We start from the raw sequence: 16,780 nt of genomic DNA, 5'->3' as shown, positions 1-16,780 counted from the left end.
TTTTTTCTCTTACACTAACTTTTAATTCTAATTATCTTTATATGCTTTTATCAAATAATTTTTTTGACGTCACCAAAATTTATAATTTATTTTTTACATTCTATAGACACCCACTTTGATATATTTTTTATATAACAAAATATATCTTATTATTATTATTAATTATATTTTATATAAATAATTATCACTTATAAATATTAATATATATTTTACCAAACACTAAATCAGCTTTTGTTAACAGCTACAGCTATTTTACAATAGTTTACCAAACACTCATCTGTTTTTTAAAACAACAGTTTTTTCGTACAGCTATTTTAAAATCACTTTTTTAAAAAACAAAGCTATGCCAAACACAGCCAATAACAAGAAATTCAAATAAAACTATAAACTAGGAAAAACGGTAAAGAAAAGATATTCTCAAAATAAGAATATCTAGACGGGCGGCGAAAAAAAAAACCCTCACTGATAGTACGTTTTTCCCATCTTTTGCAAACCAATAACATTAAATTATTACCAAAATAAATAAATAAAAAATAAAAAAAAATGGAAAGAACAAGCCATTCCCAAATTCCCTTTTTCTGGTCAACAAGCTAACTGAGTCGGGCCATCTTCAGAAACATCTACCTCAAATTCCGCGGAAAAAATCACGTTTGGTTATGAACACGCATTAACAATACAAGTCTAGGTGCCAAAATACCTACTATACAAGAAAAACTATTAACCTCCGCCAGCCGAAACTTCGGGCGATGGCGTTCGCACGGCGGACGATGGTCGGTCCACATCTTCAGAGCTCTGCAACTGCTCTTCGGAGCTGTGATTGGGAAAAACTTGGGACTGCAATGAAGGAGCAATGTTGTTGACGTGGAGCCAGGTGAGATCCCACAAGCTGTCCCCGCCGAGAGCGCCTCTCTGGGCAAGCACGCCCTGAGTGTTCATGGCCTGCAAAGTGTTCTTCAGAAGCTCGGGGACTAGCTCTTGGAGCTTCTCGCTCTTCTTGCCTCTCACTTTCACCTTTGTGTATTTCTCCATCCGGCTCAGAACGCCCAGCCACAGCTTGCAGAAGGTGGTGAGCTGCGACAGATCGGAGAGGACCTGAAGGAACACCGTGGGCAAGAGCTTCATTGCGAGGACGAGCGTTCCTTCCATGTTCCGATAGTCCTTCTGGGAGTGGCCTTGGGCGAGCTCGAGAAGGTCGTCGAGCACGGTGAAGATCACGACGTCGAAGCACTGTAGCCACATGGCGTGAGGGATGTTCATCCCGTCCACACCAGTCAGGCATCTTTGTAAGGACAGCAAGGCGTGGTTTCTGACCTCCTCTCTCTGGTCCAGGCACACCTTTCGTATCCCTTGGACGAGCCTCAGCCACATATCGCCGATATCGCGGGACGTTCTCGCAGCGGTTTCTTCTTCTCCCTCGTTTCCACCTTGCTCGCCCTTGGACTCGGAGGCCCACCGCGATAGGCAGTCGACCGAGCCCGCCATCAGCTCGAGCGCGCGGACGGACCGCTCGGCCTGTCCGACCCGAGACTCGGCGAACTGCCTCGCTGCGTCGGCGCAGAGCACGTAATTCGCGGGCGACAAGTGGGTCCCGTCACACATGATGAATAAGAGAGCGTCGAACCCGGCCTCCGAAGCCTCGGGATGCCGGGCAGTGATGGAGAGGAGGGACGTAATGGTCCGCCAACCTAACTGGGACCGGATGTGAGGGGCGTTGGCCTTCACGAGGCGACTGACTTCCTGGGTTATCTGCTCGCAGTAGGCATCGGCAACCCGGGCGTCGAGTTTCAAGACGAGCTGCAGCGACCTGAGAAGCTCGTCGGCGAGGTTCTCTTTGTACGGAAGCAAACGCTGGCAGATCCGGAGCAGCCCGAAAACAGCCTTCTCGACCAGGCCACACGGCATGACGGTCGATTGGACGATTCCGGAGATGTGCTCGTAAACGCCCTGCCAGAGAAGCACAATCCGGTCTCTGTTGTTCAGAGTGATTGCGATGAGAAGCTCGAGACAAAAGACAGCCGTGTCTTCGTCCTCCGGGGAGCTTCCTCCTTTTTGAGGCCTGCCCGCCGCCCAAATGAGGGCTCGTGCCAGCTGCAATAGAGACTCGGCTTGCAGAAACTTGCTCTCCGTGAATATGCTGTCGATGTGGCACTTCTGGATCGTCTGAAGCGTGCGTTGGTGTGCAGCTAGTTGCTGCTCTGTGGGTTGCGATCTCGGCTCCTCCGTGTCGAGGGACAAGAGCTGACTGAACCGGCCCATCAACCCCGAGGATCTTCGAGGAGTTCCCATGGAAGGCATGTGAGATGAAGAGAGGGAGTTCGTGAGCGGTTTTCCGTGTCCCGCCTCAGGAGTGTGCTCGGATGATTCATCCGCTGCATCACTTGCGACGCGGGCCGGAAGAAGACCGAGCTTGTGCAACCTCAAAATGCAGTCGAGAATGTTTCTCCAGCCCGTGCGAATGAAATCGCCGTACCTGTTGGCGATCGTGAAGACCGTCACGGTTGCCATTCTGGCTTTCGTATCATCGCCAAAGGCAAGCACGGGCTCCTCGATAGAAGATGGGTTCAGCAGTGTCGTGAACTTGCAAAGAGACACCACGAGATCATCGAGCACATCTTCAAGATGATGACACGCTGAGATCTTTGCGACCGCGAGAAATCCATCGATACACGTTTGATACACCTCTTCATGCTCAGCGTGATCAAATACCACAGAAATAGCAGCAATTGTCGGTCCCGACATTATGGCAAACATATCATGGTCAAGGTAGGGTCTAGAATCTGTTACTATGAATGGGGCGGTTTTTCTTGATTTGTGCATAAGATCGATCCACCGGCTTGGGGTCATTTCAGGAAAACCAGCACCTTGATCCGGGATTGTGCGAATTTCATTCTTGCATATTGAGTGGTACAGCTCTATAAGAAATTCTCGAGGAAGATCACTGCCTCCATTTATGTGTCGATTGTTCCGGATAAAATCCTCTTCCGTCATTTTTTTCTTCACTTGAACATTGTGCTGATCTGTGTTGAGCATTATAAGTGAATACGAAAGTAGGAGAGCAGCGTCTTTGTTAACCAGAATCTGCTGTGACTGCTCATAGTATCTCTCGGAGAATGCCTCAAGTACTCTTTGTATCTTTTGAGACTCTCCAGGTAGTCGAAATGTTTCTAGAAACAGTCGCAAAGCTGTATCCAAATGCATGTCCTGGAAATCAAAAGTCCATGCAAATTCATGAAGAACCTGAACACAAAACTCGTCGTGATTCCCCAGAAAATCCCCTACAAGATTCTTATCCAACCCGGCTGTGTACCTGAAGAAGCATGCTACACTTTGAGGATCAAGCTTGTCCGGCAAGAGATGTGTACCTTGGAGGAACTCCAGCCCTTTCTTGGGGTCACGATTAAAGTGATCAGCTCCGATCATCAACCTCCTCTTGATGTATTTCCTCCGGCGAACAAATGGGACCCAGTGACCTGGATCATCATAGTTGTCACACTTGACCATCCAAAATGGAATATACTCCTCAAGAGTCACAGGAGTGTACTCTGTACCAACCGACCCATTACCTACCCTCTCAGCCATACCCTGAATTACAGCAATGAGACCATCCAACGCAAGAATGTGCATAGAAGACAAGGGACAATTGACAGGGAAAGCACTTTTGGATAAGAGGTTCGCAAGATCTTCGAAGATATTGCTGCAAGTTATGTCACAGTCTAGGTTAGCATACATTTCCACCATAAACGTCTTTTGCCGGCAGAAGTCAACGAGAGCCTCCATAGCAACCTCCTGCTGCTGGTAAGATGCTCCGTATCGGCTCTGTGCAAGCCTCAAAATCACACAAGAGAAGAATGCCTCGAGCTGTAGCTTGAGTTCCGTGCGAAGATGGTGATACAAATTAAGAACAACGCTGCACACCATTGAAAGAATAAGCGGACTCATAGACAAACCAAACTGCATCAGATTACGAAACAACTCGTCCTGAATCAAGCTCAACAATCTAGGGTGATTCCGAACAGATGGACCAGCCAACTCTATAGCCGAATTAATCAAGCCCAGAGCGAACAGAGGTACATCTTCATCGAACGCTATGGTATTTGATCTAGCCACTCCAACCTGCTCAACAACATTCAGCAACGAGCACAGAAAATGAAATATTTCAACCATGCAGGGTACTCCATACGGCTCAGTCATCAGACGCAAATCATAAGGAACGGTATCCTTTCCGGTTCCCATGCCTTCCTCATCCATCTCTGCCATTGCTGACTCCGTTGAAGAGTTTAAAGCAAGATTTGTGGATAATGTTTGACCATCATATTCAGAACCCATATTGCCATTCTCCAGTTGCCTACTTCCAAATGCATACTCACTGTTCATCCCGGATCTCTGTAGAAAATACAAATAACTTAGAAAAATTAGAAACATGAAAAATAAAAAAATCCAGAAACATTTTCTTTTTAATAACAATGACATCACATAGGCCTTTTTTTGAACTTACTCATATATGATCCCGACGAGTCAAGAACTACTAGTTGTACTAGTTTAACCGTTTCACAGATGTAAATTTCAAGAAGAGTTCATGGATTTTCCTATATTATTAAATCTCATTGATACACCAGAACGCTGAAGCAAAGTGAAAAACTGCATTTGCTTGCCAAATAGAGGGGTATGAGCAGTAAAGAGTCAGAAACAAAGTGCCATGTGTCTTCAAGGTAGTGAGTTTAAGACTTAAATTTAAATATACCGTCGCTCAATACATATATAGGATCCATACTATCCTAACCTAACAGTTATGCAAGAGCAAATAATTATTTTTAAACATGAATAGAACAAAAATCACCAAAGTAGTACTTTCCCTGCTTCAATAGCTAAATAATGTAAAAAAAACAGCACATGGGAATTGTGTTTTCCTTCTTATTGCCACAAATTATAAGCCTAAAGGACGTTGGGACATCTAATCCATAGCACAAACATTTTTACATTCACGATATCATCACTTGTTAATTTTGTATCACATTTTCATCGCATTGATTCTTTTTTTTAAAAAAAAAAGAAATAACGGGACTTTAATAACTCATCACGGCGAGGCCGGAGAAAAAGAACAAAGAGTACAAAGAAGCCAAGGACAAAAGCAGGAACCCAGAAAAACAAAAAGGGTTCTGTTCTCTTCTTTAAATGTGTTGGGTTGATAAAGGACAAGATAGAATCAATGCGATGAGAACAGAATAACCTGATAAAAAAAAGGAAAGAACAGCTAATACCTCTTGATTGATGATATTCATTCCATTTATCATCGCATTTTCTGAGTTTCCAACATCAGGGAGGTGTGAAAATATGCATCTAACAAGTTCGTGCATGGTGTGCCGAGCCATTCGCTGCAACAACTCGCCCTTTGATCCTGCTTGGTGAACTATTCGGAAACAAGTATTTACTATGGTGCAAACATGCTGATTACTCAGCATAACAGATGCTTTACTCTTCATGCACGCCAGAAGAACTTGAAGTATCTTCATCAAAACCACTTCTTCTGAGGCAGGATCAGTCACCTCAAAACGGCAGCTAGTGACAGCATCGACTAACATGTGCATCGCTTCTTCAACACTCACCGTGTTATGATCAATCACATCGAGCGTCAAGATCTTGTACACTGAAGACAAAGCAACACCGGTGATTTGGGCACCAGTTTCATCAGACCGAATCACATCCAGAAATGGTTGAAGATACACAGTCGGGTTGATGGTGTGCCAATGATGTTGCCATGTAAAAATCTGCCTGCGCAACGCTTTTAGAGACTGAATCAATGAGTGTTCAAGCTGATCGTCCCCGGACATATATCGCCCGCCCCATCTAACATTCCTCCTCATAACGGCTAACACAGCTCCTATTTCTGAGTTAATCATGCATGCTAAAGTTGCTTTACTGGAGTTTCCATCATAGTCCTCAGGTTCCTCTTCAATGGACTTGATCCCAGACTGCAGCTTTAGACGCCCCATCTTTGATATACAATGACTTTCAGCTCTCAAAAAGGTCCACCTTTAAAATTAACAACAGCAAAAACACAAATATTTAGGAAACTACGGAACGAACAAGAATGTGATAACTTGGACTCAGCTCCACTCGTCTCTGTCAATCATAGAAGCTAATCAAGCACAGGGCGGATAGCGTGCCCATATATGATCACAACCCTTTTTTTGGAAATCAGAACAACAAGCGGTCTTTAATATATACACCGTAAACAAAATGCTATTGCTATAATAATTCTTCTTTATTATTATTATTATTATTTAGTTTGTAATGCCTAAAACAGGCTCTGAACAACTAGGCCAACTTCAATTCCAGCGTATTCGTATACTCTGGACTCTCAGACAAAGAAATATTGCATCGCCAAAATGGCTTCTATCATAATAAGCACCTCCACACAAAACTCGTACCAAAAAAATTGTGGGTCCAATTTATGAAAAAAGTCTTTACTGGAAAGAATACATGATATAGATAAACGCTATAGCGAAAAAGAATCCAAGCTAAGGTGAAATATATCCATCTACGGGACAACCTTACTGGTTGATAACTAGCTTTCCTATTTCTTACACTCTTTTCTAGTGTAAGAAATATCACTAATGCCTTAATTTAACACCCAAAATCTAAACAGGCCTCCAAAAAACACGCGGAAAAGACGTAACGTTTTGCTCTGATCTATGTATACGATCCCGACCTAAACAATGCAATTCCAAATAATCGAAAACGGGATCGTCAACAGAGCCAACAAAAAAGGAATTAAACAAAATCACAGCACGCTCTTCCTAGATCTTCCAACTGAATTCCAAATCTTCAAAGAACATAGCTTATTAAAAAAAAAATTAAAAACTAAAAAATGCTTACAATCAACCAGCGACGACTTTTACGAAACCATCCAAAACCTTAAAAAAAAAGTGCAACTGAGAGAGAGAGAGAGAGATGTAAATGTATTTCGCATGAGGACGAACCTGGAGTTGCCAAAACGGCGAGACGAGTACAAAATGACGGAGAAAATTGACAACCTCAGCGGATCGGAGTCGGAGCTGTCTGGCTCAGCGGTGAGCGTAAGAGAGAGCAAGAGTTAGAGACTGAAAGTTACTCTCAGGCCAGCGATCGAGATGTGAGAGAGAGAGAGAGAGAGCTTTTAAAGAAGAAGAAAGCAGTGTGTCCAGGCCAAGACCCCTCCAGCCAGAGGGACCGTAGTCTTGTGGGAATTTCCCGAGAGAAAGAAAAAATAAAAAATAATAATAAATTTTTTTCTTTTTTTCGCTGAGATAATAATAGAAAATTTTCATTTTATGACTTATAAAGTGAAGAAATATAAAGCTCGAAATCTATAATTGCAAAATATCAAATATTGGACTTTTGACTTAAAATTGGATAAAAATGTTGTTTTAGTCAATTTTTTCCTCTTTCACTCTCTTCCTCATTTCCACTTAAAATCATTTTCTCTTTTTTTTCGGATTTAGGATTCCGATGCTTAACATAACAAAAATAGTAAGATTTTCATCTTTATTTCGTATTTAAATCGTTATAGATAATTTTTAATAATGGTTAGAGTGATTATTAGATTATTTTGATTGATTTGAATCGGTTTTGAAAAAGATAAGATTTTGAATTTGAGATTTATTTCCTGATGAAATACGATGATTTAAGATGAAATCCGATGAAATTCATAACTTTTTTCGATGAAATACGATGATTTACAATAAAATTCAAGATTTTCGATAATTTTCTATGATTTCCGATGATTTAAGATTATTTCAGATGATTTTCGATGAAACTTAAAGATTTAAAAGGGAAAAATAGTTTAAAATGACATTTTTTTCGATTTTGGGTCAAAAGTCTAGTTTTAAATATTTTACAACTATGGGTTTAGTTTTAATATTTCTCCACTTTTGAGGCTATGAAAATGAAATTTCTCAAATAGTAATTATTCGGTTGGGAAAAGCTGATAGGCAACACCGGTGATAGGGTTGGTGTGAACTGTTGATCTTAATCTAACGGCTAAATACATATTTTCTCTGAGTTAAATAGTATATATTTTTTTCACACTCAATGATACGCATAGATTAATATATTTGGCTTGGTACCAAATTGTCACGACCGTGAACCTTGACTCATATTATAGGGATTTGAGAAATAATTATAAAATATCTTTGAGAAGTAATTGAAGTTAAAGGGAAACGGACCGGAAGAGGAAACGGTGATATTATAAATAGGATAAAAGACAGAATTGCCCCCTAAACTATGGTGGTGTCGAGAATACACTACCTGTAATATAAAATCGACTGTGTTACTCCTCAATATCACAGTCTGTAATAGTTTTGGGTCTTCCGTGTATTTTAACTCCCAAACTTCAGTTAAGTCATCACGTTTTGATCACGTGATATTCATTTTACGTTTTTACCCTTATTTTAGTCTAATACTCGTGTGAATGTCGAAATTGGTTTGAAAATAGGGATAAGAAAATTCTAAGAATATCGTTCGTCATTCCTAAATCGTTTTCAGAACTCTAGGGTTTGGTTTGAATCGATTACCCAGAGAGCTGTCCGATCGATCCTCCGCTCGAAATAGCTTTGCCTTTGAATCGATTACCCAAATCGTGTCTTAGTGTCCGACTCGTGATGGATACTCACAGCAGCAGCCCAAGTCGCAAAAAATCACTTGTCAATGATGACCTGCGACAGCGAAGATGTTTTTGTGGTCGGAGTAGTGTCGAATGGACGTCGTGGACAAAAGATAATCCCGGACGGCGATTTTTTGGATGTCCTCTGTATAAGGTTTGTGATTGTGGATTTTTATCTGCCATTAAGGTTGTTAATTTCTTTCTAAATCGTTGGTTTATTGTTTTTGCAGAATAAGAACCTGAAATGTGGGTTTTTTGAATGGTTGGATCCTCCAATGTGTTCACGATCGAAGCAAATCATCCCTGGGTTGTTGAAGAAAATCAACAGACTTGAAAACGATACCGAGTCTTTGTCGATTGAAGGCTCTGAAGATTATGGAGAAAATGGTCAATATTCAGATGTTGAGACTGGTGTTGTAATAAAATTGATAGCTACTGAATGTAAAAAATTGAAGTTGTTACTTGTTCTCATCGTTTTGCTTGTGGTAGTGATTTTGTTCAAGTAAATTGATAGCTACCGAGTGTAAATTGAAGTCCTGTTGTGTCTTTTTTGGAGTCTGTTTTAGTATGGCTAATTTCCTTGTTTTGTAACAACTTATTTTGAATTCTGTAATGTTGCACTGGCAGATTGAGTAAGTAATCAAGTTACCATGTTTCCATGTTTCATGAAGGACTTTATTTCTATACAAAAAAAGTTGCACAAAGCTGTAATAATTAGTAAAAGAATTCAAAGCATAAAAGTGTAGATAGCAGATTGATAAAGCATAAGAGACTTCTATTAACAACTTCAAAATACAGGCCAAAACAGCCTTGAAACATGTTTAAAATGCAAGTGAAAATGCTTCCCAAAATTAGTTGCACATTACAAAGTACACATAAAGACAATACACCTACATAAATTCATAACAAAGTTTATAGGATTACACTTGTGCTTAAATAACCCTAACCAAAAAGACTACCAAATAACACATCGTTCTAATCCCTGAATAAACCGCGGGGCTCCATTTGTCCTCCTTTAATGCAGGTGTGAAGTCGGAACCGAGGGCTTCGCTGTAAATAATGTATAAAACACATGAATCAGATACATGTAAGAAAATGAAAAGAGATGATCATTGGTTCTTTACCCTAAGCATCGGTTGTTGAACTTGACTCGTCTGAGTAGACTATGTCGGTTCTGTGGCTCCTTGACCTTGACTCATCTGAGTAGACTGTGTCGGTTATGTGGCTCCTTGACCTTGACTCGTCTGAGTTGACTGCGTCGGTTGTGTAGCTCCTTGCCTTGTACGTCTTGTGTTTGCTCTTTCATGTCTCTGTAAGAGTTACAATTTCAAAACCTATGAAAATAAATAACTTCATATTATTTGGTACAATTTAAAAACCTATGAAAATAAACCTTTTGTTCTTGCTCTCTTCTAAAGCATGTTGTCTTGTTGTGTCCCTGTTTACCATAGTTTGAGCATGTTGTGGTAACATACTTCCGAGTCAATTTTGTGCCTCTACGAGGAACGACCTCGTCGTGTTCAACACGTCTTAATTTATTGGGTCTGCCAGGCTTAGATCTATTTGGTGGCATTGGCATAGGATTGAATCCTGTTTTTGTCCATTGATCTACAGGGTTGATTGGATTGATCTTGTTCATGTATGTCTTCTTGTAGCAGTCTTTTTTATACCAATCCGATGTGTAGTTAAGTGGTTCTTGATGTTGCTGCCATATGCAACTAATGGCGTGCGAACAAGGAATACCTGCCAGAATTGATAAATTACACATTTAAGTAAAGAATTCTTAAGTAGATACGCTATTAAGGTACTTGTCACAATTAAGCAGTTACCTGATACGTCCCAACGACGACATGAACATGTTCGTTCTGCCAGATTGACCCTGTAGAAGGAACCATACATGTTTGACACTTGAAACTCAGAATCGCCAGCCCAATAGGCTATATTCTCTGCACTGAGGACCTTGTTCGTCTCAAGAATTTTGTGAATGCGTGGTCCAAGTTCACCGGCCCATTTTTGAGCAGCAAGATGTTGTTTTGTGAAGCGCTGCAGTAGATACATTCGTATACGCTCAAGCATTGACATGATTGGCTTTTGTCTTGCCATTAGTATTGCTCGTGTACCATTGAAGCTTTCGCAGAGGTTGTTCAAAAGTATCTCACATTTAGGACCAGTCCTAAAATGACATCTAGCCCAGTTTTGAGGGCCTTTGCTAACTAGCCAGTCATAGGCATCCTGGTTTTCACTTTTAATACTATCCATCTCTGCTTCAAACCTAGAGCTCGAGTAAGCCATCGCAGCCGCCATCATCCTGGTTTTCAGCGACTGTCCTTTGAAAACCTGAAACCATCAAGACAATTCTCAATGAGTATCTACTAAAAACAGAAGTGAAATTTCAATAACTCGATGACAATTCTCTCTCGCTCTCTGGATAAGGAATGGTCAAGTTTTTTTATCTTATTTGCACAAAAACAAATCTGAATTATTCTCTCTTGTATCTCTCAATATTACATGTTTTTGGATTTGAGTCAAAGTACATGAAAAATAGTTATGATTTGAGTCAATATTACATGCATTGGATACCTTTCATTATTTCTTATCTTTAACTTCAAATAAGCCTGTGTACCTTAGTGAAATTGCCTTGAAGATGTCTAGCACAATGTCTATGTTCTGCTTGAACTGATCATTCCTCCCACATTTCTGTCAATGCCTCTTGAAGACCTTTTTGTTTATCATATATGAAAGTCCAGTGATGGCCATTGACAATACTAATTTCTTCTTTCAACAAATTTAGAAACCACGTCCATGAAGACTTGCATTCGGACTCAACGACTGCATAGGCTATCGGAAAAATGCCATTATTCCCATCGATACCTACTGCAGTTATGTCACGACCCGCGAGCGTCGTCACCTCGCCCGCAAGCCGCGACTCGACGGAACCAACATCACGTAGCGGGAGCATATCATATATGAATAATATAATGTAAACAAAACATTTAAAGTAAATACATAATTTACAAGACATATAATATACGAAATACGATATTATTAAAAGTGCGGAAACGTTTACAACAAAAGTGGTTATCGGAAATCTCGGGAAATTTTTCGTTTTTCTTTAAAACTAGAAGTCGTATATCGACCCTTATACATACATACATATGTACATAAAAGCTCCCGACTTTACATATATACACGGGATATTATTTAAAGAAGAGTCGATATTATTCAAAACATTATACATATAGAGGTCTACTTCCCGAGCCAGAACCCATAGCCCGTAGGTCAAGAGATACGCGTTCCGTCTCAATTTCCTTTTCGGTCGTCTACATTGCCGCCTTGCCCTTATCTACATTACCAAGGGACATAAAACTATGAGTCGAAAGACTCAGCAAGCGGGAGTCTAGCTTATGAAAGAAAAGCAGCTAATGCAAAGCATATGACGTGCGAACAAGCAAACAAGAATGCAGGATGCAGCTATCACCTAAAAGTGACTAATGAGCGCGCATCCTAGAATACTAGCCGTCCCGCAAGGTTATACACTCCACACTGCTATAACCTCTGGTCCGACTAGAGACCAGTTTTCAACTTCGAGCAGCAGTCGTCAACTGATCTAAGTTTTAACACATGTCTGGGATCCACTAGTGGTACTTCCTTCATCATGACGTCAGCGCCACTGGTCTCTGGCATAGTGAGCTCGCGAACCGCGACCATCACCCACTACGCCCCGGTGTGCTCAAGGCAGCTTCCGGTGAGTCTTCCAGCAAGCAATGAGCTCGCGATGCGCGACCTTCACCCATTGCTTCGAGTACTCGGCGCACGGACCGACATGGCCCGCCAAACACAAGTCAGGGACTTGTGAGTACCACCGACACGAGTTTAAAGTTTGGGTACACTGCAGCTAGCAGCGTACACGTTAAACTTATATACGGAAGAGCGTGACGGGATAAACCCCGAAAGAAATTATTGTTTCCCTTTGAAGCTCGTTTAGTGTTTTAAGTTGAAAGCTCGAAATGTGACTTTCGAACTCTCTACTCTCGATTGAATTTGAGAGTCTATCGCTCTTCCGTCCTCTCGATTCTAACCTACTTCTTAGAGTTAGAAGAGAAGTCTAACCACACACAAAGCAAGCAAGGCTGGTTCAAGTTAGCGTTTGAACCTAACGGGCGAACCCGAGCTAAGTTTTCAAGCAAGAGTGGCCGAAGCCTTAACTTTCGAGTTTATTCATTTTTAGGCTTTTACCTACTCTTGTTTACTAGCAAGCATATGCACAAACAAACAGGATTATACCCTTGGTAAGTAGTTGACTTATGTCTCCACACTTACCCGGAATTGTTCGATAGAACGCTTGACAAGTCCTGAAGACGTCTTGCTTCACACGTTCCTTGAGGCACCTGGCGCTTGTCGAAACGTCGGAAGAACTAGCATCCGGAGTTGAACATCCATTAGTTATTGGATTCGAGTTTACTTAAAGATAATAGGGTTCGTTGTCGGGATTAGAGTCGGTTCGGAATTCGAGAATTTAATTTATTATTCCCCGGTTTTTCGGAGGTTTATTCAAGACTCGCGTATCCCATATCGAGAGTGATACGAGATAACGTTCAACGAGTAATCACGAGTCTTAAATAAATCAAATAATCCGAAATTAAAAATAACCGAGAATTCCAAATGAATAATTAAATTAAATTCATAAACATTATTAAATAAATAATTCTAAATTATTTATTTAAATACTGAAAGTACATATATAAGAGTATTTAAACGCTGTAAGCGATTTAAAACTCACGAGTTAATCGAGCTTTATTTCGATAACTCTATCAACTTGAGATCTTCAGAGGCTAATCTCAACGCTCTCGACTCGTCTGGTTCCCGTCCGTCCGTCAACGTCTGTAAATCAAACCTGGAACCCAACGACGAGTTAACATCTTAAAACCAAATCCCGATATCACATAACTCAAAACCCGAACCCATAATCCAATCAAACGAACTCAACACAAATCCAATTAACCGGAACCGTCCTAACACAACAACGATCCCAACATATCAAACCGAGGCTCAGAGATATCATCCACAAAACAGACCAACCAAAAAAACCAAAACAAGTCACACGGCCAACTAGCACTCAAAGACAATATCATCACAACCCACGGCCAAGAAAACCACACGGCCAAACAACATACTCAACCAAACAATTCAACATCTCAATATCATCATCATCACAGCCTCAAACACAGGTATAATCAAGCTCAGACAACATAACAAACCGAGCAATTGCACTGAAATCGAACCCGAAATCAAAAACCCCCAATTCAAACCCTAGTTCATCATTTTCGGATAAATTGAGTCCAAAACAAGAAATCCGAAACCAATCTTCAAATTCAAGTCACAAACATCATTAATCGAGTCTAATGAACAATTAAAACCAATCAATTTAACCGAAATCAACTCGGATTCGAAAATCCCCAATTTGGAATCTCAAACCCTAATTTCTCAGAAAAAGAAATCAATTTGGTTTAGCTCGTTCTTACCGAGATTCTCACGAATTCGGTGTCCTCGTCGCTCGATTGTGTGTTCCCGGCGTCTACTTCCTCGGCGGCGGTCACGGCGAGCTCGCGGCGGCGGTGTGTCGCTCGGTCTACGCGCGCGCGGTGGCTCAGCGGTCGGTGACGCGCGAAGGAGAGGAAGAGAGAGGAAGGCGAGTGAGAGGTGGCGGTGGCGACGTCGGGGCTCGGCGGTGCTGTTCTTCCTCGGGCCGGAGCGCGCGGTGGAGCTCGGTGCTGGGTGATGGCGCGCGAAGGAGAGGAAGAAAGAAGAAGATGAAGAACGAGGGTGGTGGCGGCGATCACGGGTTGGTGGCGATCGAACGGAGGCCGAGAGTTTTTCTCTTCTTTTTTTTTCTGGTTTCCTCGTGTGGGTTTCGGCCGAGAGAGAGAAAAAAGTGAGGAAGAAGATGAAGATAGAGAAGAGAAAGAGAAATGAGCGAAGGAAAGAAAGAAGAAGAAAAGAGGATGAGGTGGCAGAAAGAGAGGCTAGGTGTCAGCTCCTCGTCGTGCCACGCGTGCATACGTGGACCAATCCCCTCCTGCCACAACTCTCTCAAATCAACCCCAGCTTCTCTTTTTCTTTCACTTTCGTCCTTCAAAATATTGCATATAAGTCCTTTCAAAATAAACTCTCGCAATCCTGTCCTTAATTAATTAAAAATAATCTTGAAAAATAACCGAGAAAATTATTATTATTTCTCGTTATTTTGAATATATTTAAGGGATTTCGGAATTCATTCTTTACTCTTGAGATTTTTTTAAATCTCCGAGTATGTTTCGAATAATAATATTGGATTACTCGAATATTCTCATTCCGAAATTTCATCGACCTTAAATATTATCATATTCCAAGATCTTTAAAATTTAAGGACGTCTCATATGCAACAAGAATTTGAATTAAAACTCGTCCATTTTATTCAAATTCACAAGTCGAGCGGTTACAAAAGTTTATACATTACAATCCCTACCCCCTTAAAAGAGTTTCGTCCTCGAAACTTAGAACAAGGAAGGGTATTTCTTTTGCATCTCGCTCTCAAGCTCCCAAGTAGCTTCTTCTGTAGAGTGACTCTTCCAAAGTACTTTGACCAAAGGTATAGTCTTATTCCTTAAGACTTTCTCCTTGTGATCTAGGATTGCGACGGCTGATTCTTCATACCTGATGTCAGGAGAAACTTCAACCTCTTGATCTTGCAGTACATGTGAAGGATCAGACATGTATTTCCGTAGCATCGATACGTGAAATACATCATGGAGGTTGGACATCGACGGTGGTAGAGCTAGGCGATACGCTGCCTTGCCCACTCGCTCCAGAATCTCGAAAGGTCCAACATACCTCGGGCTGAGCTTCCCTTTCTTCCCGAATCTCATGACACCACGCATCGGGGAAACCTTTAAAAAGACTTTCTCTCCTGCTTCGAATTCTAACGGTCTTCTCCGCTTGTCTGCATAGCTCTTTTGGCGACTCTGAGATGTTTTCATTCGGGCTCGAATCGTCTTGATTGCCTCTGTAGTCTGCTCCACCAATTCAGGTCCGAACAGCTTGCTTTCGCCAGCTTCATCCCAATGAATTGGAGAGCGACACTTCCGTCCATAGAGGGCTTCATAAGGCGCCATTCCGATTGTCGCTTGGTAGCTGTTGTTGTAGGAGAATTCGACCAAAGGGAGATAACGACTCCACGAGCCTGGGAAGTCTAAGACACACGCCCGAAGCATATCCTCCAACACTTGTATCGTGCGTTCACTCTGACCATCTGTTTGGGGATGAAAAGCAGTACTGAACTTCAATCGTGTTCCCAAATTCTCCTGTAGACTCTTCCAGAATTTGGAAGTGAACCGAGTATCTCGGTCGGATACGATTGAATTAGGGATTCCATGGAGACGTACAATCTCCTTGATATACAATTCAGCAAGCTTATCCACCGTGTGAGTGGTTTTGATAGGTAGAAAGTGAGCTGATTTGGTTAATCTATCAACAATAACCCAGACAGAGTCATGACCAGCAGTGGTTTTTGGCAAACCTGACACGAAATCCATCGTTATCTGCTCCCATTTCCATTGCGGAACCTCTAGGGGTTGAAGCATTCCTGCTGGTTTCTGATGTTCTGCCTTGATTTGTTGACAAGTTAAGCACCTTTGAACAAATGCAGCTACATCTTTCTTCATTCCTGGCCACCAATAGACCTTTTTCAGGTCCTGGTACATCTTAGTCACACCAGGATGCACGGAATACGGCGTTCCGTGAGCCTCCTCCATCAATTGTCTCTTGATTCCTTCGTCGGACGGTACACAGACTCTCCCGTTACACCTTAGAACATCTTTCTCGTCCAGTGTAAACTTACCTTCAGCGTCATTCTGAGCATCAAACATCTTGCTGAGAAGATACTCATCTGCGTACTGACCGTCTTTGATCTGTTCCAGCAACATTGGTCGCACACTGAGCGCAGCTATCCTTCCCGTGATTAGCTGAAGCTCTAGCTGTTGAACATCCTTCTTTAGCTTGAGGGACGTCTTAACTAGACTTGCTAGTGAAACTACCGACTTACGACTGAGCGCATCAGCGACCTTATTAGCTTTACCAGGGTGATAGTGTAGCTCGAAGTCG

At 41.6% G+C, this 16,780-nt stretch overlaps 2 protein-coding genes and 1 long non-coding RNA gene across 4 annotated transcripts; all 3 read right to left on the bottom strand.

Annotated features, from left to right (window-relative positions):
• Window positions 1–609: 609 nt before the first annotated feature.
• On the bottom strand, window positions 610–7,241 carry GN (sec7 domain-containing protein). The gene is made up of 3 exons (XM_089608902.1): window positions 6,981–7,241; window positions 5,259–6,030; window positions 610–4,383 (listed from the first exon to the last, which is right to left on the bottom strand). Exons 2-3 carry the CDS (start codon window positions 5,988–5,990, stop codon window positions 718–720), a joined length of 4,398 nt encoding a protein of 1,465 aa, XP_089465028.1. The 5' UTR covers window positions 5,991–6,030; window positions 6,981–7,241; the 3' UTR covers window positions 610–717.
• A 2,595-nt stretch (window positions 7,242–9,836) lies between these two features.
• LOC149402208 (uncharacterized) lies at window positions 9,837–10,945 on the bottom strand. Its single transcript, XM_089608267.1, has 3 exons — window positions 10,471–10,945; window positions 10,117–10,384; window positions 9,837–9,951 (listed from the first exon to the last, which is right to left on the bottom strand). Exons 1-3 carry the CDS (start codon window positions 10,943–10,945, stop codon window positions 9,837–9,839), a joined length of 858 nt encoding a protein of 285 aa, XP_089464393.1.
• Window positions 10,946–11,852: 907 nt separating this feature from the next.
• Window positions 11,853–14,603, bottom strand: LOC149402207 (uncharacterized). Of its 2 annotated transcripts, XR_016296202.1 has the most exons (4): window positions 14,164–14,603; window positions 13,422–13,535; window positions 12,962–13,056; window positions 11,946–11,984 (listed from the first exon to the last, which is right to left on the bottom strand). It is a non-coding gene; the product is annotated as an uncharacterized LOC149402207 (long non-coding RNA). The 2 variants fall into 2 exon arrangements; XR_016296203.1 differs by lacking the exon at window positions 12,962–13,056 and having other exon boundaries at window positions 11,853–11,984.
• Window positions 14,604–16,780: the final 2,177 nt, after the last annotated feature.

The sequence above is a fragment of the Urtica dioica genome, chromosome 3 (assembly GCF_054948205.1).
Source record: "Urtica dioica subsp. dioica isolate 48M chromosome 3, U.dioica_male_clone48M_v1_H2, whole genome shotgun sequence".
Lineage (NCBI taxonomy): Eukaryota > Viridiplantae > Streptophyta > Magnoliopsida > Rosales > Urticaceae > Urtica > Urtica dioica.
This window is presented reverse-complemented; position numbering and strand designations above follow the sequence as displayed.

Bases quoted from the DNA above. Each gene is read 5' to 3' on its own strand.
- GN (XM_089608902.1), bottom strand. From the start codon at position 5,990: ATGGGGCGTCTAAAGCTGCAGTCTGGGATCAAGTCCATTGAAGAGGAA. The intron at 4,384-5,258 runs GTATTAGCTGTT...TATTTTCTACAG, and splicing joins TGAATATCATCAATCAAGAG to AGATCCGGGATGAACAGTGA.
- LOC149402208 (XM_089608267.1), bottom strand. From the start codon at position 10,945: ATGGCGGCTGCGATGGCTTACTCGAGCTCTAGGTTTGAAGCAGAGATG. The intron at 10,385-10,470 runs GTAACTGCTTAA...CAATTCTGGCAG, and splicing joins TCGTCGTTGGGACGTATCAG to GTATTCCTTGTTCGCACGCC. The intron at 9,952-10,116 runs GTATGTTACCAC...TAACTCTTACAG, and splicing joins GGCACAAAATTGACTCGGAA to AGACATGAAAGAGCAAACAC.